The sequence below is a fragment of the Nanorana parkeri genome, unplaced genomic scaffold, assembly GCF_000935625.1.
Source record: "Nanorana parkeri isolate BGI_ZX_2015 unplaced genomic scaffold, ASM93562v1 scaffold1183, whole genome shotgun sequence".
Classification (NCBI taxonomy): Eukaryota; Metazoa; Chordata; class Amphibia; order Anura; family Dicroglossidae; genus Nanorana; species Nanorana parkeri.
Window position 1 is genome coordinate 343935 of NW_017307451.1, and position 23828 is coordinate 367762.

At 41.1% G+C, this 23828-nt stretch overlaps 1 protein-coding gene across 1 annotated transcript in view; it reads left to right on the forward strand.

Moving 5' to 3' along the window:
* The first annotated feature begins 7749 nt into the window (after positions 1 to 7749).
* Positions 7750 to 23828, forward strand: part of TMEM161A (transmembrane protein 161A) — a 17581-nt gene continuing 1502 nt past the window's right edge. Inside the window, exons 1-10 of the mRNA XM_018568409.1 lie at positions 7750 to 7836; positions 11908 to 12011; positions 12589 to 12669; positions 15016 to 15113; positions 15974 to 16130; positions 17429 to 17580; positions 18824 to 18884; positions 19755 to 19901; positions 21298 to 21472; positions 23578 to 23674. Coding sequence (XP_018423911.1) covers positions 7834 to 7836; positions 11908 to 12011; positions 12589 to 12669; positions 15016 to 15113; positions 15974 to 16130; positions 17429 to 17580; positions 18824 to 18884; positions 19755 to 19901; positions 21298 to 21472; positions 23578 to 23674 — 1075 coding nt within the window. The 5' untranslated portion in view covers positions 7750 to 7833. The remainder of the gene's footprint in view (positions 7837 to 11907; positions 12012 to 12588; positions 12670 to 15015; positions 15114 to 15973; positions 16131 to 17428; positions 17581 to 18823; positions 18885 to 19754; positions 19902 to 21297; positions 21473 to 23577; positions 23675 to 23828) is intronic.

Here is a 23828-nt window from a genome sequence, read left to right on the forward strand (position 1 = left end):
CAGATATATATGCGTAAACATGCCCGGACGCAACTCGGTTCCATTCTGTTTTTGCGCATTTTTATGCTACGCAAATATACGGCTGCATACGCGACTATGTGTATGGAGCCATTTATATGCATATGGTACAGTACGCGCGATGGCACTCAAATTTATCTTTCCACTCCACAACTCTCCCCCTCAGTGTCCTTGCGTGTCACTAATCTACTATCCGACATATCAGTCTGGATGTCACAACATTTCTTAAAACTCAACCTTTCAAAAACTGAGCTCATGATATTTCCTCCCACCCCGTGCACATTCCCCCAACATTTCAGTTGTGATTGATAACACAACTATCCAACCCTCCCCTCATGCCAAGGTCCTAGGTGTCATCCTTGACTCGGACCTCACCTTTCTTCCCCACATCCAATCACTATCCAAATCCTGCCACCTTCACCTTCGTAACATCTCAAAAATACGCCCCTTCCTCACCAATGACACCACAAAACTACTCATACACTCCCTTGTTATCTCTCGTCTTGACTATTGTAACTCCCTCTTTATTGGCCTTCCACTACACAGGATATCCCCCCTTCAGTCTATCATGAATGCAGCTGTCAGACTCATTCACCTTAGTCTGGCAACCGCTCAGTGTCTGCATCCCCCCTCTGCCAATCCCTCCACTGGCTTCCACTCGCCCAGAGGATAAAATTCAAAATATTAACAGTCACCTATAAAGCCATCCACAACTCCGCCCCCGGATATATCTCAGACCTTGTCTCAAAGTATCACCCTAACCGTCCCCTCCGCTCATCCATTGACCTCCTGCTTTCCAGCTCCCTTATCCACTCCTCCCATACTCGCCTCCAGGACTTCTCTAGAGTCTCTCCCATCCTCTGGAACTCCTTACCCCAACCTGTCCGTCTATCTCCCACCTTGACTGCCTTTAGGCGTTCCCTAAAGACTCATCTCTTCAGGGAAGCCTATCCCACTTCAACCTAACCACTGAACCTTCACATTCTCACATAATTCATTCCCACAGCTACCACAGCTACCTCATGTATCATTTCCCCCTCCTCTTTTAGATTGTAAGCCCTCAGGGGCAGGGCCCTCCTTACCATCTTGTCTTGAATTGTATTGTAACTGTAATGTCTTCCTTATATTGTAAAGTGCTGCGCAAACTGTTGGCGCTATATGAATACTATGTAATAATAATAATATACGTGCGTATATGCGCGGCAGTGTGAATAAGGCCTATAAGTTGAGATGATTCCGCACATATCAATTCTACTAAACTAAGATGACTCACCTGAAGAGCAATAATAGTTCTGGATTGATTATTGTTACAGCATTTCAGTGTGAGGGTGCATTGTACATCATACAGGACAGCACGGTACCAACCACAATCCATAAAGACTTCCTATATACAGCTATCTAGAAAGTGGTAAACAGAAAGGAAGTCCATAAGTCATAACCCTCCAAAAATGACATATTTCTGAATGCATTATCTACTAATATTTTTGTTAGACTTTTTGTAGGCCATAATCTGCGTTTAAAAATTACTAATTTGCACCATGTGTCTAGTAAGTCTAGGTTACCAAAAAAATGTTAAAAAAAGAAAAGATCTAACAAAAAACTAAATATTGGTTTTCACACCAATATACCCCTTATGGACCAGAGCAATTTTTACATTTCCGCAATGGGCTTGGCAATACCTTTGTCATTACTTAAGTAATAACAAGTAATGCATATCATAAAATGTATGATATATATAACTATATTTATGATATTTGTTTTTTCAGGACAAGCAATGCAAGATTGTTTTGCTAAAGTTATTTTTTGAAATCTATAGACAAAAAGTGACTAAACAAAAAATAAGTCAAGGCAACTAGACTCGCTGTATTTATCTTGAAGACGTTTCACTGGTCATCCACCCAGCTTTCTCAATGCAGAATGAGCAGTGAAACGTCATCAAGAAAAATACCAATCAAGAAAAAATCTTCCAGTCAGTGTTTTATAGACACACATGTAAATTTTATGGCTACAATCAACCCGTGCATCCATTCCTAATACATTTAAGATTTCTTTACATTCCTATCTAAACATAATAGATTGTACAATCCGATTGTGTGACATCTGTGGACTGCTTACAACTCTATTAAGCATTAATGGCTGATAATGTTAAGGCATGTCAGCGTTTTTTACTTTTTTAATAGTAAATCATCTGCCCTTTAAACCCCCCCCCCCTTCCCCCAACATTGGGTCCTATATTGCAGCCTTACCTTTACTGTAGTAACATCGCCATAGCAACAACAATCCAATCAGAGAATGCCCCGCTGTCTCCAGCAGACCAGATTTGCCTTCACTTTCAGGATTATTCTGTATACAGTACAAATGGCAATAGAAATGAACAGAGGCCAGTAACCCATAGCAGCCAATTAGATTTCAGCTTACTGGAGTCAGCTAACATGGGAATTTCTGGTTGCTATGGGTTACTGCATCATTACTTTGCTTCCTCTCTTCAGCAGGAAACAGGAAGTTAGAAAGAATTGTATCAGAGTACATCATTCTGTAATACACACTTGCTAGTATCTGACAACCAGTGGCATTTAACAATAGCAATTAAAAGGGAACTTTAATCTAGACATAATCATCATTTAACTTGATATCAGTAACGGTTCTCTTGATATTTCTTTGTTGAGCTTTCAAAGTCTCTGTATTCAGGTGTAGTATTTTAGCACTACCAGTTTCCTGCTATTATTATGATAACTTGTCCTGCTATTAAGTCTTCTTTTAGCTCAGATCACGCAGGCTTTCATGACTAGTGTGGCCCAAAACATACACAGAACACCCCATGTTGCATGTAGAGCCTTATTGTATTATTTAATTTGATAACTAGCTTTGATTGCTAAAAAGCGCGTCCTAAACCAAAATTAGGCTACATATTATTATTGAATTTCGTGTATTGCGCTATAGGCAGGGTTTCCTGTAATGCTTGAATACAAAGTCTCTGTGTGTCACCTAGTGGCCATGCTTGGTATATTTTGGTGAGCACATGTATAAAGGTTATGTTGTTGCACTATTAAATTCCTTTCTTTTGTCTTGCATCATTCTCCTCGGTGTGAACCTCTATTTGTGCCTATATAGTTAGACTGACAGTTGCCGGCAATGAGAGGAGGAGCTGTAATAGCAGCATGGTGAAGCATGTTCCAACTGTTCCCTTCAGGCTTTTCAACGTGTGATGGCTTCAGCTTCTGTTTCCAAGTCACCAGGCATGTGTGACCAAATTACCTTCCAGCATAGTTACAGGCTCAAAATGTAGCCAATACAAAAGTTTACTTATAACCTAACCTAAAGACATCTACCCAGTTTGAGCAGTTCCACTATGCACAGGTTTTGAAGGAATGCCTAAACTTGCCAAGAAGAGTGCCAAGAATAAACAAATCAAATGAGTTAAGTCCAATTAAATTAAGCTTCTGTGTCAAACGTTTATTTTTAAATAAAAGGCGCATACAAAGGGATCATAACTGATAAGAAAAATAATTATATGTTTATGTTAGGTTCTTTACATAAGAACAGGTCCACGTAGGAGAAAGGTCCACGTAGAACCTTTTAAGGAGGTCCTACGTGGCAACTGTCTTAAAAGCTTGCATTTCTGTAAAGACATTAGGTTTTAGCACAATCAACTATACCAGACCTCCACGGCCAGTCACTTTCTTAATTTTTAGCATTATTATTAAAGATCCACCAAAATGGGGTTTTCATACCGAAGCAAAAAAAAAATATTATGTTTTGTTCTAAACTTTTTAAAATATTTTTTTATTTTACTTCACTGTCAGGGCCTCTGGGGAAATCTCAGGGGTCTAAACAGACCCCTGATATTTCCCTTTCGAAATAGAAAAAGAGATTGAGGACACAGAGCCCTCGATCTCTTTTTCTTCAGCCCCTGTTATGAATGAACAGGAAGCCTCTACACTAGTTGTGACTCTTTGTCAACTAGGACAGAAAAAAATGCATTTGTTAAATCAATCACAGTAAATACTGTGGCGGGAATTCACGTGATCAGCGACAGTACATCAGGGACAATCGGAGCAATTGGTATAATTAAGTTGTTGATTGCACGGAGGTCTTGTACAAACCTATAAGTGCCATCAAATGTATGTACTGTGTTACTGGGAGAGTTGTAAAATGAGATTACAGGCACTAAAATACCTTGTTTCAGAAAACTTTGTATCATAGGTCTTATACCTTCCTTTTTCTCAACAGATAAAGGGTATTGTTTATGATAGATTGGTGACACACCTGTCTTCAGCCTAGCTTTGTAAGGGGCACAAGAAATATATCCCACATCAAGAGAATGTTTTGCCCACCCAGGGATTTACCAAATGAAATTCAGTACATGACACTCTTCCAACATAATTTGTACAACACTCCTCCCCATATATAGGAGAAGGATATACCTTGCTTTGTTGGGAGCCCATTTTCAAGATTAATCTCAACACAGCTTAAAAGGACGTTGGATCCCCACCTTACCAAATGGTGACCCTTATACAGTCCCTATGTATAGATGAGGTTTTATTTGTGTCTTCCCCAATTAGGATCGGCTGTACAAACCTCTGTTTCCAAAGGCATCCGACAATTCCGATCAACTAAGAGTGATGTGACACAGAAACCTTACCCATGCATATAAATATATAACATATAATAAATCTTATATTTCTATAACATATATCTTAAGTCATACTTCTACAACATATATCTTATACTTCTATAATATATAACTTATAACTCTATAATCTTATAACTCTATAAAAAGGAGAACCACCAAGCCGTCTCTTGGTTAACTTCTTGTGTGCCAAACACAAGTTTTAACTCCGTGTGTACCAAACACACATTTTATCTTGTGTACCAAACAAAAGTCTTAACCCCTTGTGTACCAAACACAAGTCTGTCCATTCATAAATTGTGGAGATAGTTACTATGTCCAGAATCATGAATGGACAGGAAGTGATGTGGAGCACTTCCTGTTTGTAAATATTTGAGGACATACCGTTAGTATTCCTACTGTGTCCCCAATTATGAATGAACACTCAACGATCAACTGACTCCATCCTGACTCGGCTGTCACAGGAGGCTGAGCGGGTGGTGCGGGAGGAGAGCTAGGCCTCCTGTGACACAGCTGACTCCTCCTCTGCACCACCGGCTCGGCCTCCTGTGACAGCTGACAGCCACCTCCTCCCCACCCCGCTCTGCCTCCTGAAAGGTTTTCTCCTTCCCTCAGGGCACTGCTCTGGGTCATAGGGGACACAAAGCAGCGCCCAGCGCGGGGAAGGGGAACTAGGGATGCATCACATTTTCGGCCCAAAAAATTGTACTTTGGGCATTTTGCCCAAAGTACCATTTTGGCGGCCAAAATTTTGGTGCATCCCTAATTATTATTATTCAGGATTTATATAGTGCCAGCATGTTACTCAGCGCTTTACAAAATAGAAGGCAACAGAACAATACAATTTCAACACATGAGAGCTTACAATCTAGCAGTATGAAGAGTTTGTAACTTTTCTCTTCTAAATATACTTTCAAGACCACTTATTGTGCGCATAGGTTGTTGATTTATTTATCATAACCTTAATAGACCGACTCACTCTTTTTCCAATTCACCTATCATCTCTAAAAATATAAGGAAATAAGCCCACATTCAGAAAATCCATCTCCAATAATTCTGCTGCCGCACGATGTCAGAGTTTGTGACTTAACTCACAAGTCCATACATTGAATAGAGTTGATAACTTTCTCTCCGAAAATGCAAGATTCCCTAAATTATACTGTCCCGGGCTCAAGGATAGAGGGTATCGATGATAAAGGATGGTCAGTAACTGACCCATCCCTCTACTTACATAGCAATAAAGTTAGGTGTAAAACAAAGAAAAAGTAAAAAAAACCATGAAAGTCACTTATTAATAATAAAATAAAACACAACCAAAAATGTTTTAAGTCCCCCCGCGTACACGCAAATATAAGCATAAGTACGCCTACTTATGAAAAACAACGATTACACCACACGTTACATATCAACACGAATGTCGGAGTATGAGCAATAATTCTAGGGCCATCAATCACTGTTGGTAGAACTATGGGGTCAGTGTTTTTCCCCATAGTTCTCCTTAGGGTAACAGGAGGACACAAACTAGCGTCCTCCCGTTACCCAAAGCTCAGTATACCGCGAGCTACAGCTCGCGGTATACTGAGATGCCACAGCAGGAGCGGATCCCGACTGAGACGACGGGATCCGCCCAGCTGCGTGAGTGACAGCTGGCTCTGCCTATCTAGAGGCAGAGCCAGCTGTACCCTCCCCCGTCCGTTCCGCTAGTCAGCGCTGGCAGATCGGAGCGGGGAGTCCAGCCCTCCCCCTGTCACGGCAGAGAGCCATGACAGGATCGAGAGGTGAGCGAACCCGGTATGTGTTCGCTCACCTCCCGATCTACTGAGCCGACCTGTGACAGTCCCATTGTCACAGGTCGGCTAGAACTATGAGGTGAGTGGAAATCACTCACCTCATAGTTCTCCTTTAAAAACCAGTGTGGCCCAAGGATCTTTAGCACCCAGCATGTAGTAAGGTGGAGCCTGGAGGGAGGAACACCGGCATGCAACATGGTGTGCAGAAAACCAATACTCACCCAAGTGTTGGAATGGTAAAAATTCTGCTGAAGGCTATAGCTCTTGAATATGGTGACATTAGAATTCCACATACCCCGGACTGGTTAGTATTAGGCTACATTCAAACTAGCCCCCTATGTGATAGCAATAAAAGCAAGTGAAAAAAAAAATGTGAAAAAAAACGCCCCCACATACACATTGCGCATACAAACGCAAAAACACATTGGGCGCGCCTACGTGCGAAAACGACAATTGCACAACACACGTTACATATTGTCGCAAACGTCAGCATGATAGCAATAATTCTGTGTCCATCAATTACTGTTAACACTATACTGATGAGCGGTAAAAGCTTTTAAAAGCGTCGCCTATAGCAAATTTGGGATATTGTATTTTTTTGCGGTTTCACGGGCGCACAAAGGTAAGAAACTGCTGCGGACAGCAAGTGGTTAATTTTGAATGACACCCCAAAATACAACCAGGAGGAGCTGGAACAGGCAGAATCTGGAGCAGTTGCCCATAGTAACCAATCAGCTTCTGTCTTCCATTTTCAACGCTTAACTGAAAAATTTGAAGAGAGCAGCTGATTGGTTACTATGGGCTCCAATTTTGTTTGTTTGTGCTCCAATTTTGCTAACTCCTCCCACTGTCTGATAAAATGGTCGTGTTTATTTTTTGCTTGCATTGGCCGCCCATTCAAATAAACTTTGCACTAAAATCTATCTCTGTCCCTCATTTCAGAAACTTGGGTCCAAACAAATAAAGGAATTCTCAAAGAACAACGTAAAAGCTGCATGATTATGGCTTGTTATACGGCTCCGTGAGCGAGTGAAACACTAGCAGCACCAGGCAGCACATGCTGCCTAGTGCCTATCTCGACACAGCCCAGAGCCCACCTCTTCCAGCTACTACGCCTACAAGTCCCAGCGTGCTTCACAGCTGACCTCACTCTACCCGGAAGCATTGAGTGAATATAAATAACAAAGGTGCCGCCTTCTCTAGTCCATCCCGGCATACAATTGGTGGAACGGCTGTCATTCATCGTTAACTCGTCTCCTGAGTGGCTGAGACGATAAAGTGGTTCTAACTTCCTTAAAGGGACAGCGCAATGCCCTCCCTGCAGCTGTTCTGTCATCACATGGCTGAGGAAATGTAAATTGCACTTCTAAGCAGGGTCCGAAGATACACGTCAACATGGTGAGCAATGAATGATACTGCAGGAGAGTTCGATCCTAGACAGACTTTCTCTTTATATTAGGAATGTTTTGGTGTTTACTTGCTGGTTACTTTACAGTAAGTTGACTTGTGCTAGTACTTGCAAAATGTTACGTCTCAAATCTTTGTATGTGATGGGGTTGCATATAGATTAGGCTGAAATCAATCTATAATTATTTGCAGTGTGAGATCTGGTTCACACTGCGTACAAGATGCATTGGCTGTTTATTCCAGCGCAGCCCGAGCGAAAGAAAAGACCAATTGCCTTGTCATGGATGGGGTCAGTTCACACTACTGCGTTCCCGTGCTGTGCGCTTTAAAAAAGTGCAGTGAGATGCGGTACAACTGTATCACACCGCAGCGAGCCCATAGAATTGAATGAAATGTTACTTGTGACATTTCAATAAAGTTCTACCAAAAAAAGTGCATCGGCACTGTTCAGGGACACACTCCCCAGCAGCCGTGTGGTTGAGTTTGGCTGCTGGTGGGAACTAGTAAAGGGCTCGGGCGTGTTCGCAGCTCCACGTGCCGAGCCCGCCAGGAAGCTGACAGCGCGCAGCGCCAATCACAGGTCCTAGACAAGTTCCCGGTCCGCAGCTGCAGAGATCGGGAAATGTCTCAGTACCTGTGATTGGCGCTGCGTGCTGTCAGCTTCCTGGCGGGCTCGGCACGTAGAGCTGGGAACACGCCCGAGCCCATCACTAGTGTGAATGCACCCTCAGGCCAGGTTCACACTTGCGTGATCCGTGACCATGCAGCAATCACAGATGGCCGCGCGGTCACAAAGTCGCTCACCATTCTTTTCCAATAGCACCCCAGTCGCGCCAGGCAGATCACACAGTTTCTTGATGCGATTCTCCCCGTACGATCTTGGCTAAAAAAAGCTGTGTGTTGCCAAAAAAGGTACATGTACCTTTTATCAGTAATTGCCGCGCGGATATTACCCCATTGAAATCAATGGGGCCCGCACGGCAACTGCACACGATCGCACGATGTGCACTTGACCTCAAACTCTAAAGCTGGTCAATTGTGCAATTTCTGTGCAAACCACTTTAGATTTACCAAAGGCGATTGTACAATCAAATTGTAGACTGTATGATCACCCTAATGCTAATAGTAAATGTATTTTTCTTCTAGATTATGTTCGTACTGGTTTGCATGTGTGCAATTTCTAGGGGGCCTTTTTTACAGTAAATCTCCTCCAGAATTTGTAAAGTACCACTGCTGTCTCTTTGCAGCCATGCCGAAACAAACAGTGCAACAAAAATGTTACGCCTTAGCACCAGACTGTAATAAAGGGGCTTATAATATAAAAACATTCTTATCTTAGGTGCTGTAAGCCATAGCAATCCATCTGCTTTTACTGGATCAGTACAGGATCTATTCTGTAGGTCAGGGCTGGACAAATCACAGAAGCCAGGTAGCCAATGCTTTAAAGTTTACAACTGGCGCCTAATTATTGAGTTTTTCTCTAGTTGTTGTCAATGGAGCTGACTCCTAAAACATTCCATTGGCTTCTGGATTGGACAGACAAGCTCCTGAATTCCATATTCATTTGCCAGCCAGTGCTGATTGGTATCTATAGGTTAGTGCACTTCAAGCAGACCTTCACTCCCTAGATTCACCTAAGCTCCCTACAATCATTCCCCCTCCACAATATTAAAGTGCAGGAGTTTCCTGTATTAAAGACCAGTCACTGCTACTCTTTCTCCTTGTGCAGGGTGACTGGTCTTGTGTCCACCTCCTCCTGTAGTTTTATGCAGCTAGCCCCTTGTGGATGGAGCCTGCTTGCCCTTCCCATAGCTCTGCTCTCTGCACAGGCTATGCACAGCACAGAGATGATGTGGATTTTTTCATTTGTGGCCATTTATGAATATTTTTTGATTACATTTTTTTACCTAGAGTTCAGGCAGTGAATCCTCCTACCAGTTCAAGTGGCAGTGTTTCTCTCATGACCGGTATACTTTATTTTTAAAAAAATGACAGCTACCCATGATTGTCTAGCAATCATTATAAAGAAAAAGGGAGCATCAACGGGCCGTGTCAGTCATTTTGCTTACATGACTTAGGTCTTTTGCAAAATGTTATTGTGCTTTATTCTTTATGTTGCGTCCATGTGTAACAAAGCAGAAAAAGTAGAAACACTTAGTCACTGGGGATACAGTTCTGAGGTACACAGACTATGTAGGGAATCCAACGGTTGTTAAATAATTTATTATGCTTCATGCACATTCTGAATGCAGTTCCATGCTAAGAACCTCATATTTGTTTGCCCAGAAAAATGACAAACTGGCAGAAAACCATGTAAAAGGCAGATCACGTCAGGGTGCGTTAACATGCATCAAACCACAAGGCAGTGGGTAAAGCCCAACTCTAAGTTAAAATAAATGAATACATTGGCCAGCAGTAGTTTAAAATAGAAAATACAGCTTTTGCTGCAATACTCGCCTACTTTTCAATGCTGACTCTGACCAGCTGGTGCCACCACCGGTCTTCCAGGTTGAATGACACCCAGTTCCATTCAGGCCTTGACTTCCTGTATACCCAGGGCATCATAAACACACCCCCTGGGGGTGCATCATCTCAATAGCTGGTAGTCTTTCTGTAATATGGGGATGAAATATCCATTCAATGTTTCAATGCTTCCCTCAAACATTGGATGAATGTTTAACATCCATTTGCAAATAAAGACCATGAACATTTGACAGAGTGATGGCCTTTATTTATTGTCTGTGGTGCTTTTGTTGGCCCTGCACCGTAGAACTGAAGGTATTGAGAGGGACGTGTGTGAGATGCTCATCTATGACACATCACACTGGCCTGGGCTCACAGTACTGCTACAGAGAATGGTGCTCACACCCACTCGCCGCTGGAGGCAGGAAGAGGATGATCCATCTCATCATGTGACAGGATAGAAGATGCCTGGAAAGAATAATCGGGTCCAAGCTTAAAGAGGATTTGTAGGTTAAACTGCAATGGTATGAATGGGGCCCAACTTGCTAGTCACCAGGAACCTAGAGACCTGCCAATTGGCCAGCAGTTTTTAACATATGAAGTGACCTCCAAGGAGACTGATGACGACAGCTGGTACTGTGTAGTATATTTGTAAGGCAGCAGGAGAGCATCTGAGTAAAGAACAGGTGGTCTCCAGTGGCATCAGGCACACTAGAACACATTTTTGACTTAACTTCCTGGCCTGCTTCACTCATTTCTACTCTCCTTTTTACATGAAATTTTGGATAAATGCTGATTTTGATCTCCATTCTTTTCTTAATCCATATTTTTGTCTTGAATTCCTGTTGAATAATAGCAGTATATTTCCTGGTATGCGAGTGCATCTGGGTACCTTATAACTGTATATCTACAGTGTGAGATCTAAGGCACTGCTACTCTCAGGAGATCAAGAGTGAGATTTGATGATGTCACTACTGTGCAGTCCACTGTTCTCTCTGCTACAGGCTCTGACATTAGGAACTGCTGCCTCCACCAAGATGGCCGTCTCTATACAGAGACAAAACCATGCATGATAGTTCTGTAATTGGGAAAGATTAGCTGCGCAGAGACCACATAAATACCAGTGACTAATACTTTGAAAACTGTGCCTTAAAAAAAGGCAGGCAGAGGACAAAGTTCACTTCCTTCTCAATATGTGCCTTGGCATGTTTTAGACTTGTATTTGAAACTATCTAATTGATAAGTGGTGAAATGAGGGTCAACACAGATAAAAACCTGGTTTCAGAAATGTTGTCTAAGTCACTTTAACCCAATTCATTGGTGTGTACAGTATGAATACACCTTTTTTTCATGCATTTTGTATGTGCTGGATGGTGTAGCCAAATGCATGACAATGCACCTGGTGTCTACAAGTAACAATGCAAAATTGAGTTTTCTTATAGTGCAATGGACAAAGACTGTTTGAGAGGTGAAGTGTATATGTTCCATCCAGAAAAGGAGTTATGCCATATATGTGCAGTACTGATAGTCCTTTGTGCCATGCATAACCAGATGCCATTCATTAGTAATTCTGCTGTTTCTTCTTACCTTTCTTTTTAGGCTGTGATGGGCATACAGATGGTGGTCTCTTTATTGGCGGCCAGTATCATGCATAGAGTGTCCCCCCACTACTCCTTTGCACGATGGATCCTATGTAATGGAAGGTGAGTTTACTTCAAACACGTATTAAAGTAAGGTTGGACAAATCCCAGGATTTATTAAAGGCTCTTTACAAATTACAGCTGGTGTCTTACTTTTGAGGTTTTCTTCTCTTGTTGTCAATGGAGCTGGCTCCAAAAAATAATCCTGCTTGCTCCTGGACTGGACAGAATGGCTCCTGGATTGGACAGACTGGATCCTGAATTGCATAATAATTTGTTTATTAAATGAAGATGTTTCTTAGAACGTCCTTTTCAAGCTCCTGTAACTTCAAAGTGGTACTTTGCATTGTAATAGGTTTGTAATAATGGTGCTGGGTACCATATAATTCTTCTTCTATCAAAACAAAGCAAAAAAGGCTTGAAAATCCCCAAAACAGGAGTAGTTTTTTCTGGGGGGGATATGGTAATATACTATTAAAACTTTTACAGTAATATTGTCCATATCATATCAGTGGTAGCTGAAGCTTTGTCAAGAATAACCATACTGGTATAATGTATCGAAATTTGTGAGACTACACTGCTTTAATATATAATCCTTCAATACTGTCCTTCTAAAGGTTTTTTTTGTTTTATGTTATAGCCTGTTCCGTTACAAACACCCAACTGAGGATGAGCTTCGAGCACTTGCCGGGAAGCAGAAACCCAAAGCTAGGAGGGAAAGGTGAGGTTCTCAAACATATCTTCAGTGAGAACAACTTTTCTGTGTCTGAATTGTGATGGTTTTCATTACTTTTATCATTTAGATAATGTTGGTTATACAGGTATACATGAACAGCTAATGGGATTATGGGGCAAAAAAATAGAAATTGCAATGTAGGAAAAACATTTACAGTATATGACCGGAGACCTCGAAATGAAATTATAATGGTCTTGTTCAGTTTTATTTAACATTTTACAAATCTATAATCTATTTTTATTATCAGTATACAAAATTACAAATAAGCATTTTGTACACAGTATTTCCATGATGTACATTTTCCCGAGCATGCAGGTCCTCCCTAATCGTAAAGGCAAGAACTGCCTCTGTAATCTTTGACTGCTCCTGCTGGATACAAATCCAGATGAGTACATGTCTACTAGCAGAGTCGTTTAGCTGCATGTGTATCTGATATCTGGTTACTCAGGGCTTTTCACAGTACATATTATTCAGGCTTTTTACAGCATAGCAGTAAAAGCTTTCTAAAATCTGATATACTAGCCTGTAACCTTTGGCATATGGTCCAGCATTGTCTATATCCAGGAAGAAGGTTAAGAAGGTATTCTAATGACCCAGGGCTTGTATTTCAGATACCTTTTTTTGTGGCTGTAATTGCTACCAGGAAAGCCATTTTTAATGTTAGACCCCAGTTAGGTCTCAAAGGCTGCACTACTCTACAGGAGAGAAAGAAGGTTCTGAGTCTTGAGGAGAAGTGAGAGATGCCACTGGGGAAAGAAAGACATTCTAGTTTGCAAAATCCTCTTGCATGCTCTAAGTAACTGGACAATTAAAGGATGAGCTACCCACTGTGCATGTGATGAGGCTGAAATTGTTCTAAAAGAACTGACTGATAAGCCCACTTCCAGTCCTGATTGAAAAAAAAAAGATATTTGAGACTTCTAGAGCGATGTCATTAAACTGGTTGTGAGCTGCAAATTGTGCATATTTAGTCCAAATTCTAAAGTAGGTTTCTGCATAGTAAAGCTGGCCATACACCTATAGATTATCTGCAAACTTTCTATGGTCAGATGGAAAAAGTGGAGGAATCTCCCACTGGGCTTTATTATCTTGCTAGTCGGCCCCCGCTGGCTCTCAAAATACCTGAACAATGCCTGCTTCCAATCAGATTGCTCAGGTGTTTTGAGAGCCAGTGGGGCTGACTCGCAAGTTATATGTGTATGACCAGCTTTAGTTTATGCTGCTCAACTCAGGCAATGGCTGGGCAAGGGTGCTGGAAGTAAGCATGAGAGAGCATATTTGGGCTGGATGGTACTTCCAACTCTCATAAACCATGCTGGTGGGTAAATGTAAATGTACCCTAGAACGAAGTTCCTTTTTCAAAAATGTTTTAATCCTATTACCGAGGAGAAAAAAAAGAATGGCAGGTTGCCTGGGAGTTAAGTATATTTATATAGATAACTGATCCTATGTCCTTGAAGAGAGGAGCTTCAGCCCCCTGTAGGCTCCAATGATGCACCAGTAAGTATTTGTTTGGTATTGAAATTCCTGAAATGTAGATGCGGTTTTACAGTGCTTGTGTGTGTGCTGTCAATATATCTTTTGATTGTGCATGACTTTCAGCCGAATTTATGTCCAGTTTGACCATATCTGCAGTGAATGTTTGCTAAATGTCAGATTTGCTGCTATTTAAATATGCCCCTTAGTGTTTGGCTCTGAGTTATCTGATCCCCAAAGAAATGGGCAGCTTTATAATGCCATCAGGAAAATTGCTTATAGTTTTTAAAGAACAAGACAACCAGAAATGGTGGCATCTAGAAGACAGCATTTAAGGGTACAAAAGTGGGACATGTCCATTTATTTGGATCCTTGTCGCGAAGGCCGGCATTCAATGTTACTTTTTGTTGGGGTATCAACAGCTGCTAAACATTGGGAAATCACCTTTTGACATGCCAGGAGGGCCATAGATGGCCAAACATTTAACTCTGTTGGCTGGCCTTGATGGACAGAAAGAGGATCTTTTTGAATGTTTGGCACATCACAAAGGTTGTGCTGTGGTTACAGGTAAGTGGCTCCAGTGATATATGTATTATGTATTTATTTTTAATTTTTTTAGCATCAACTTTAATTGCAAAGTTCTACCACTTGTGTAGAGACATAATTTAATGTTTGGAACATGTAACTGGACAATAGAAGGGTTGCAAAGAAAATGCCTTTTATTATTTCAGTAAATAAATTATACTTTGTGCCTTTGTGAACCTCTGTGAAGGGAACAGTTGTTTAAAGGAAGGAAATTTGTGATAAAGACATTGTTGTAGTAAAGTTGAATTTACTTTTTTTGTGTGTCCTTAGGAGAGTTAATGGAATGACAGACGAAAAACCCCTGACAGTTCCAAGAGACATAGACTTGCACTTGGACACTCAGCAAATTACTGCTATTGATTCTCTTGGTAATGTTTTTAACTTTATTGTAGAAGCATAAAACGTAAGGCTGTTTGCAGTAGTGGAACAACATATGATTGGGGGTAAAATCAGTGTGTTAAAAATGTACACACTTACAAAGATAAAATTAAAGTAATATTCCACAGCAGAGTAGCTGCCCTTACCTAGAGCAAATCAAACCTTTTAGTGTCAACTACTTATTGGAACTTGTTTATGCTAAAATGCTTTTTGAGTTGTACATGTTCACAGAATCTCTCTCTCTTGTGCGCGCTTTCACTCTCTCATTCCCCCTCTCTTTCTTCCTTTTTTGGGGTTGTTGTTGTTTTCCCTGGTGGAGAAATAGACATTTTGTTAAACTTTAAAGAGAATCTGTCATCATGCCTATGCAGAGCAAAGTGACAGTGTCTCTGCAAAGGGCACCCCCCAACGCCCATACTTGCCTTACGTGCACTCCCTCGCAACTCTTTGCTCTTCCACAGCCTTGCTGAGATCGGCTGTGTTGGTGGCTTGCAGAGTGGTAACGTCGCTCCCCCATTGTGTGACTGTGCTCGAGCCTAGTGGTTGGCTGCTAGGCTTCGGCACCATCACAGGAGGGCATCTCACATTTTTCCTGCACACCTGGAAGTGCTGGGTACTCTTGCCGACTGTGAAGGAGCTGCGAGGGATTGCAGGTAAGTTGAGTATATGCGGTTGAAGAATGTCCTTTTGTACATACACTGTCACTTTGCCCTGTATGTATAAGGTGACAGTCCCTCTATTAGATGAATAATTAAAAAAATGTGCTTGCAGTATGCTCATTCACTAGACAAAATGTAATGTGTTTACTGTATGTCCTGTTTTTAAAATTGATTTTCTGCTTTATTTGCAGTCCTTCGCTATTTCCTGGAGTATCAGTGGTTTATAGACTTTGCTTTATATTCAACCATCATTTACCTGTTCACTGAGGGATATTATTGCCTTGTGGATGCCCAAAATGAGCTGAACATTGGGATTCTCTGGTGTCTTATAACTGTCATGTTCTCCATGTATCCTTGTGACACAAATTATGGGGGTTGGGGGAAACTGTTCAGTGTTTAAAATGTTAACAGTGAGACTTTCAGTGTAAAAAGGGTTTTTGTGTTCTTCTTAAAGTTTTAAACACATATGTGAATGTAATCATATTTATATTACTAACATTACTTTTATCCTAACATAGTTACTCATTGTGTATACAGTATATTCTGAGCTTGATGCTTGGCAGTTCAGCACAGTAAGTGTGCATTACTGGTTGCTTGTTTATGGACAGAGCGGTGTGCATTGGAAACAATGTACTCTCTAGGAAGCTTTTCATGCCATTGATTTTTCTCACAGCAGACATTCAATAAGGAACTGTTTGCAATATGTGCAACAAAGGGAGTACCTAAAATCTGTCAGTAATGTGTCATGAAATTATCAAAACACAAACTGTAAAAATATACTTTTTTTAAAAAAAAACCCTGCCGAAAATGAATTGTAAAGTGTATCTAAGCCCTAATACTTAAATCTGAAGTTTAATCAGCTTATGTTACCCATGGTACCTATACAGTGCAGGCTCAAGAGCCCTCAGCCCTTACATTTGGTGCTCTGGGTTTTTGTTTCTGTTTTGGAACAGCGTAGTTCTACTTTAAGTAAAAATGCCACTATCTCAAGATGAGTCCCTACTGACTTCAATACCTCACAATGTCCCTTTAAAATAAACCGGTGCACCATTTTAAAATTGATGTAGATGTACCTAAACGCAGACACCAAAAGATACCTGCCATTACATTTATTATACAGAAAAGCCTCTTCTATGTCCGTCTCTAATTAAGTTTCTCTTTGTTACCGGGACCTGACTTTATCTCTTAGCCTTGCCAATTGGCATTTCAGTGTCCAGTTAAACTGCTTCAATGACCAGTAAAAGCACTATAATTGGATACAAAATGGCAGTCGAATTAGCTTAGCCATCAAGTCGGAGAAAGTAAAAGTGAAACTAGATCAGAGAAGGCCACAAAAGAGGACTCTGAGGGGAATTGATCAAAATCTGGAGCAGCTGTGCACGGCAACCAATCGGCTTCTCTTTCATTTTCAAATCTTAACTGAACAAACTGAAAGGAGAAGCTGATTGGTTGCCATGGCCAACTGCTCCAGATTTTGTCTGTTCCAATTTTGATAAATTCCCCTCTATGTGTTTAATAACGGAAAGAGCAGGCGTCTTTTAGTATCTGCTGTTTAGGGCATATACTTTTAAAAGTGAGTAAGGTTCATAATAAGAATGATGTTAGTATGTTTTCAAGTCTTACTTTCCTTATCTTGAGGCATTCAGTAAAGTCCTCTTGACAATGATGAAGCACTACTTCCGTTCTGAAGAAGGAGGAGAGCGTTCTGTCTGTTTGACATTTGCTTTCTTCTTTGTTCTCATTGCTATGATAGTGATGATTGTGAGGGAAGAATATCTGGAGTTTGGACTGGAATCAGGTGAGCTTAAGCACCTATTCATCCTCTTTGTCTTGCATAAAACGCTTTATTATTATCTCTTTGAAGCATGGCTGCTCACTCATTTTTAAAGCTGAACTCCGGGCAAAATAGAAAATCTTCTAAGACCTCCCTCTCCAACACTTTTAAAGACCTGAGTCTAGCACTAGAACACATCTTCTATATTGAGATGATTCAAGTTTTGTTCCCTATGGCGTCATCAGAAGACTTGACCTGCAAGAGGAATCCCATAATACAACTACTATTTGTTTATTTATTTTCTTCTGCCTGGAATTGAGCTTTAAGACATTGAGTGAGTAATGTGTGTTGTCCACTTCTTTAACTGTAGTGTTTGTAATGTGCTGTGACTGAATCATCAGCTCATTTAATTTACCATGCGCTATGGGCAACAGCTCAACATCACTCGCATGGCATTACAAAAAAATGTAAGGCTGTTATTTGTGAACAAGTTGAAGACTACAGCTAAGCTTTAATCTTCTACACCTAAACGTAGAAGTGTGGTCCAAGCCCTCAGTCTGGTACCAGACAATAACGTAATAAGAATTATGAGTGAGCATGTTACATAAATATTTTCCTTCCTACATCTAGCTAACAATAGAACCTCATGCTGTGGCCCATGTATCAATTACATATATTATAAGAGAAGTATGGGGAGAGTAAAACGTACTGTCCCCAGTCCTGAGAGTCAGCATGGGACGTCAGCTATCCCACACTGGCTCTAAGTCTAAGAGCTGAGGGATCATTTAACCGCTGATCAGTCAGCTCCAGTGCTTGCTTCCAGCAGAGAGCGGTGACTGACAGTCACTGCCCCCCTGAAGGGATTCTCCCCTCCCCACTCTATTTCTGCGCTGGCTGAAGCTACAGACTGGGTAGGGAGTTGGCACGGCTGGCTCTGGCATTAGAGAGACAGAGCCAGCTATCAGGCAGCCAGGAAAGATACTGACAATATTGTTGGGAACCTTCCTGGCTGTGCCCTATCGGCTGCTAACAGGCATAAGCCCTTTGTCTGCCGACTTTGGGTCACAGGAATACATTAGCAATTATACTCCTGTGAGCCAAAAGAGAACTAAAGCTAAAAAAGGTATGGCTTTACTTCTCTTTTAATAAATAAGGATTTTAGCATAGGCCTGTTTTGGTTCTCCTTTTAGCCTGTGGTTTACAGTTCTACTTGCCTCATTGTATGTGTCTTTTACTCTACTTCATACATCATGGACTTTCTTTACAGGTCTGAACAGCATCTGTCACAATCTGGAACTCTTAATGAAGCAGCGAGGCTGGCAGGTGTCGTAAGTGTCTATTCACAAAGATTTGTCTAAACTATACACAGTGCAGTGTTATACCACTAAGGCCTGGTTCACACCTGGGCGTTTTACAGCGCATTCCTACGCTCTGTAAAACGCTCAACATGTGAAAACCAATGATTGCCTATGGGCATGGTTCCCACCTGGGCGTTTTACAGCGCGTAGGAACGCTCTGCAAAACGCCCTACGCCCAAAGAAGTACAGGAGCTTCTTTGGGGCGTATTTGCCGCGTGTATCCATTGGGATACAGCCAGGTAGCCCTCGAAAACCCGCAAATCGCGGTAAAAACAGGCGGCGACAAACACGCATATTCGATACGCCTAGGTGTGATCCCAGCCTAAGTCTATATCTGAAATGCAGGTTGCTTTAAAGTAGATCTAAACCCAATCACTAAAATCTCATAAAGAATGCATTTTGAAAAATGTTCTAAAATAATGACTGTTGATCCTGCAGTAAAGACACTTCCTGTTTTCGGATTATAACTGTATACAAAGTATGCTCCTACATTGTCACACGTACCCCAGTTTCGGTCAACAAGCAGCCATGCTGACACACATTTTGCAGGCATGGTCCACTGTTATCATTATTGTCCTGAACAGTGATGGTCAACCGCTGCTAAGGTGAGTGCATTAAAAAAAGAGGGTGGAGGAGATTAGTAGCACTGAGATGCAAAAGTACACAAAAACAATATTTCATGGGGAAAAATATTGTTTATGATGTACAGTGCTTTAGCAATATAAATGTCATCTAGGATTAGACTTTACATCTACTTTGAGTACCTTCCACACACAAAATTTGCATGGCTTACCTAGAAAAAAATAGTATATTGATGCTTTGGTTTTTTTCCCTTTTTAGGATTCCTTTTATTATACTTGCCTTTAAAATTGCCTTGGTGGCACTTTGCTCTTTCCTTGGTGCCTGCCTGACGTTTCCGGGCCTACGTTTGGCTCAGACTCACCTAGATGCTCTTAAAATGGCAGCAGATAGACCAATGCTACAGTAAGTTAGTACTGTCTCTGAGTAAAATATATTGTTAAACACTATTCTAAAAAGCAAATGTGAAAATGTATATAAAGCATATAAATACATTTTGAAGTGACTACCCTGTGTTTGTAAACATTCTGTTTTAGGGCAGGTTCACACCATTTTCCAGACCAGGGTGGGGACCAGTGCATTCCAGACAAAATGAGACTTGCAGTATTTTTCTGGCCTGGTCTGGAACGGACTGCGCTTGTGTGGACAGAGGCATAGGGATACATTAGGATGCATTTTGGGTCTGGAAACAGTCTGGTCTGGTCTGGAGATGATCTGGAAAGCTGGTTATGAGTTGAAGAGTGTGTTTGCTGTTTGTTTTGCTACTGATTTGGTACAGTGACACATTGGGGGTCTCAGCTGCCGTTGTGATGTGCGGGGTCCCTTGTGTGTCCCTGTGCCTATAAGGAGGTTGGGCTTCCTGGTGAACCTGCACCCAGTTTTATATTTTGCTACATGTGCTCCAAGATGGAGACTCTCATAGTTTAGAGTTAGGACCGCACTATAAGAGGTGCCTTGGCGCGACGCCGCTGTTAGAATACATGAACAGTAACTTCTGCTTATTGGCTTCAGCCACTGTTTGGATTAGAAATTTCCATCTGGTTCCATCAATTTTCGATCAACAATCCAGCAAAATGTGCTCCATGTATGGTCAGCTATAGGGTGGAAATGCAATTCAAACCTTTTTTGTTTTACTTACTTCATATTGTTTAAATTGCCAATATTCACAGGAAGATCCTTTTCGGTGCTGCATGCAACCATCTGTCTTTTTCACCTTATGCTTTTAGGATTGCTGAATATTGCTAATGAAGAGAGATGCTGATTGGTTGCCATGGGCAACTGCTCCGGATTATGTTTGCTCCAGTGTTGATAGCTGGTCTTGCCTAGGGAGCAAAATATTCTAGCACCGGCCTGGACTATGCAAACACAGCAAATCATCCCCATAACAAAAAGGCCTCTTTGATTTCTCTAAGCCAACCATGTTTGACTGTACCACATCATTTTGGAATTGTAGGATCTTGTCCCTATGCACTTTAGTATAATCATTACAATTCTTTATGTAGTGGTACGTTTATATAATATTTATGATCAGGATAATATCAGATAAATGCTTTGATCAGAGCTGTGGCGGGGGGGGCCTTATTATATGAATATTGTACTATGTGAGAGTTATGTGTGTGAGAGTGATCATGGTATTTGTGGGCTTTGTATTATGTTGAATTCGGGTTTGTGAATGTGACATTTTATTAAATAAAAATATTTACTTTGCTGGTATTTTTATGGTGTAGGATATGAATCCATTATCCTAGTCCGGCATTGCATGTTAGCATTAATGCAGAGTCTAATTTCAATGTCTTATTCCCAGTATGTCTGACTCAACGTACAACACCTTCCGCTTGTGGATCATCGTTGTTTTATGCCTCCTCCGTCTCTCCTTGACCCGCTACCATTTGCAGGCCTACCTGGAAGTGGCTGATACTTGGGTGGAGCAGATGAAAAGAGAAGCTGGGCGTATATCTATGTTGGAGATCCAGCGTAAAGTACGTAGGACGCACAAGATATAATGTGTGGAATGAATATATAATAGACAATTACATCTATACAAAATTACTGTTAGGTCATTGGTTCGACATTTATGATTTGTGCATGACAGCCAAGTAAGACTTTATGGTGTACATCTTACAAAGTCCACAAGCTATGTCCTATGAATGTGAATGTCTGCATAAGTAACTGATTGCTTATAGCAGAAAATAGTACGGTCTGCTTATTTAGTTTGCCCCCCTAGCTATAATACTGCATAGAACTGCCAAAAAAACATCCCCTACTATCCTCCTTGATTTTTAGGTTATAAACCCAGTGCTTAGTCAAATTTTAAAGTCCGAATTGTCAAGTATGTTCAAGTGTGCTTGTCTAAGTTTTGATCACCTGACTTAGCACATACTTTGTTATGCTGTATTACACTGTATTTGTGTACACAATAAAAATGTATTTGGAAGAAAAAAACTGTTGAGGGGGAGAGATAGGTAAGATACTTATTTTTCTCCTGGCCTTCGACTGTGGGAGCCTAGGTGTAGGTGATGTCTTTATCCTTCCTGAAAGATCCTGGGTAATGTTGGGTAACCAAATCTTGAGTAGATGATTATGTAATGTGCTATGTGTTCTCAAGAGATTTGGGCTACTCTACATTCTTTGGGCTCTTGTTGGCATGGTGCTGTCACCCCTTGCAGTACAGAAGGTGGGGGAAAGGGTAAATATGTCAACTAACTTTTTTGCCCCCCACAATTTTATTTATTTTTTGCAGTTTAATGCAGAGTTTTAGCAAGAGGGAGAGGGCCCACCCTAAATACTGTAAGCAGGCTGTGCTTTGAGTGCTTTAGGTCTGCCCTTACCCATAGATCTGACTATCATCACCAGATCTGGACAAAATGATCAGTATACAATCACAACGGCTGTGTGTACTTACGAAACTGACTTTGAACCTTTAACAAAGGAGAATCCTATTGCAGAAAAAGGCTACTAGTAAACTTCTATAATATTCACTTTTTGTGTTTTTTTTAACCACTTCAAGACCAGGTGTTTAGACTCCCTTCCTGGCCAAACCGGGCTCGCACCGGGGCACAACGGAGCCCGGGATCAGCGGGACAACGGCAGTGCTTATTGGAGGGACAGACTGGAGGAGGCGGGCACAGCTGGTTCTAGAGAGGAAGATCCAGCTGTCAATCAGGCAGCGGGGTGGATCCCGGGAAATATTGTCTGGATCTTTCCCGGCTGCAGCACAGCTCTGCACTGTCGCCAAACAGGCAGTAGCCTACTAGATGCTGTCTTTGGGTCACATGAGTGCATTAGTAAATGTCCTCCTTTGACCCAAAAGAGGAATAAAGCCAAAAAAAAAAAGTATTTTAAGCCCTTTAGCTCTGGTACCTTTTTTTTTTTTATACCCGTTCTGGACCAGAGCAATTTTTACATTTCTACTATGGGCCTGTTTATTCAGCAATAACTTTGTTTTTACTTAATATAACAACATAAAACCTACATACTTTTTCTGAGGACAAGCTAGCCAATATTATCCTGTACAATTAATTTTTTATGTAATCTGTAGACAAAAAGACAGAAAAAAAATGTGCTTTTTCTGTATTGGCCAGTGTTAGTCCCGGTTCTCATCTAGGCGTTTTGATGCTCAAAGCTAAGAGCGACAAAACTCTCAAGGATTTCAATGGCCCTTGTTCACACCTGAGAGTTTTTTCACAAGCTGTAGAACGCTGGAAAAAGTACATGAGCTTTTTTTGGGGGTCAGATTATAGCTTGTTTAGCCCCATCTTCAATGGAAATGCCTGGAAATACGTGACACGAGCGTTTTGCACCTTTCCATGCACATTTTTGCACGTGTTTGTCCATTCAACGCAATGTATTTCAATCTGCTCCTTAAATTGCGTGTCCATGTGCGCATCCAACCTACGTAAAAAGTGCTAAACACTCTAGGCGAAATGCTAAACATAATGTGCACTAATATGTGCAAAAACACTGACGCCTTGCTATTTCAAAAAAAATTAAAAAAAGCAGTTTTACTGTAAATAAAATACAGTCACACTGTATTCAATGTTTTTCTTTCCTGTCTGATGATTGAACCTAATTTGTTTTTGCACAGATTTCCCGTATCTTCTGCTACCTTACTGTTATAGCTCTTCAGTACCTGGCTCCTATTATTCTTACCCTTCATTGTATTCTCTTGATGAAAACAATGGGTAAGTAACACTGAGCAGTTGGGATATGTGCACAGATATCTTTGCATTTTAATCTTCTCTTCCAAAGACATGACCCTGTCAACCTGAAAGAGAAGGAAGTTGTTTTCCTGTCCCTTGTACTGGGTGGCCAGCTGTGTGCGTATTTATACTTGTG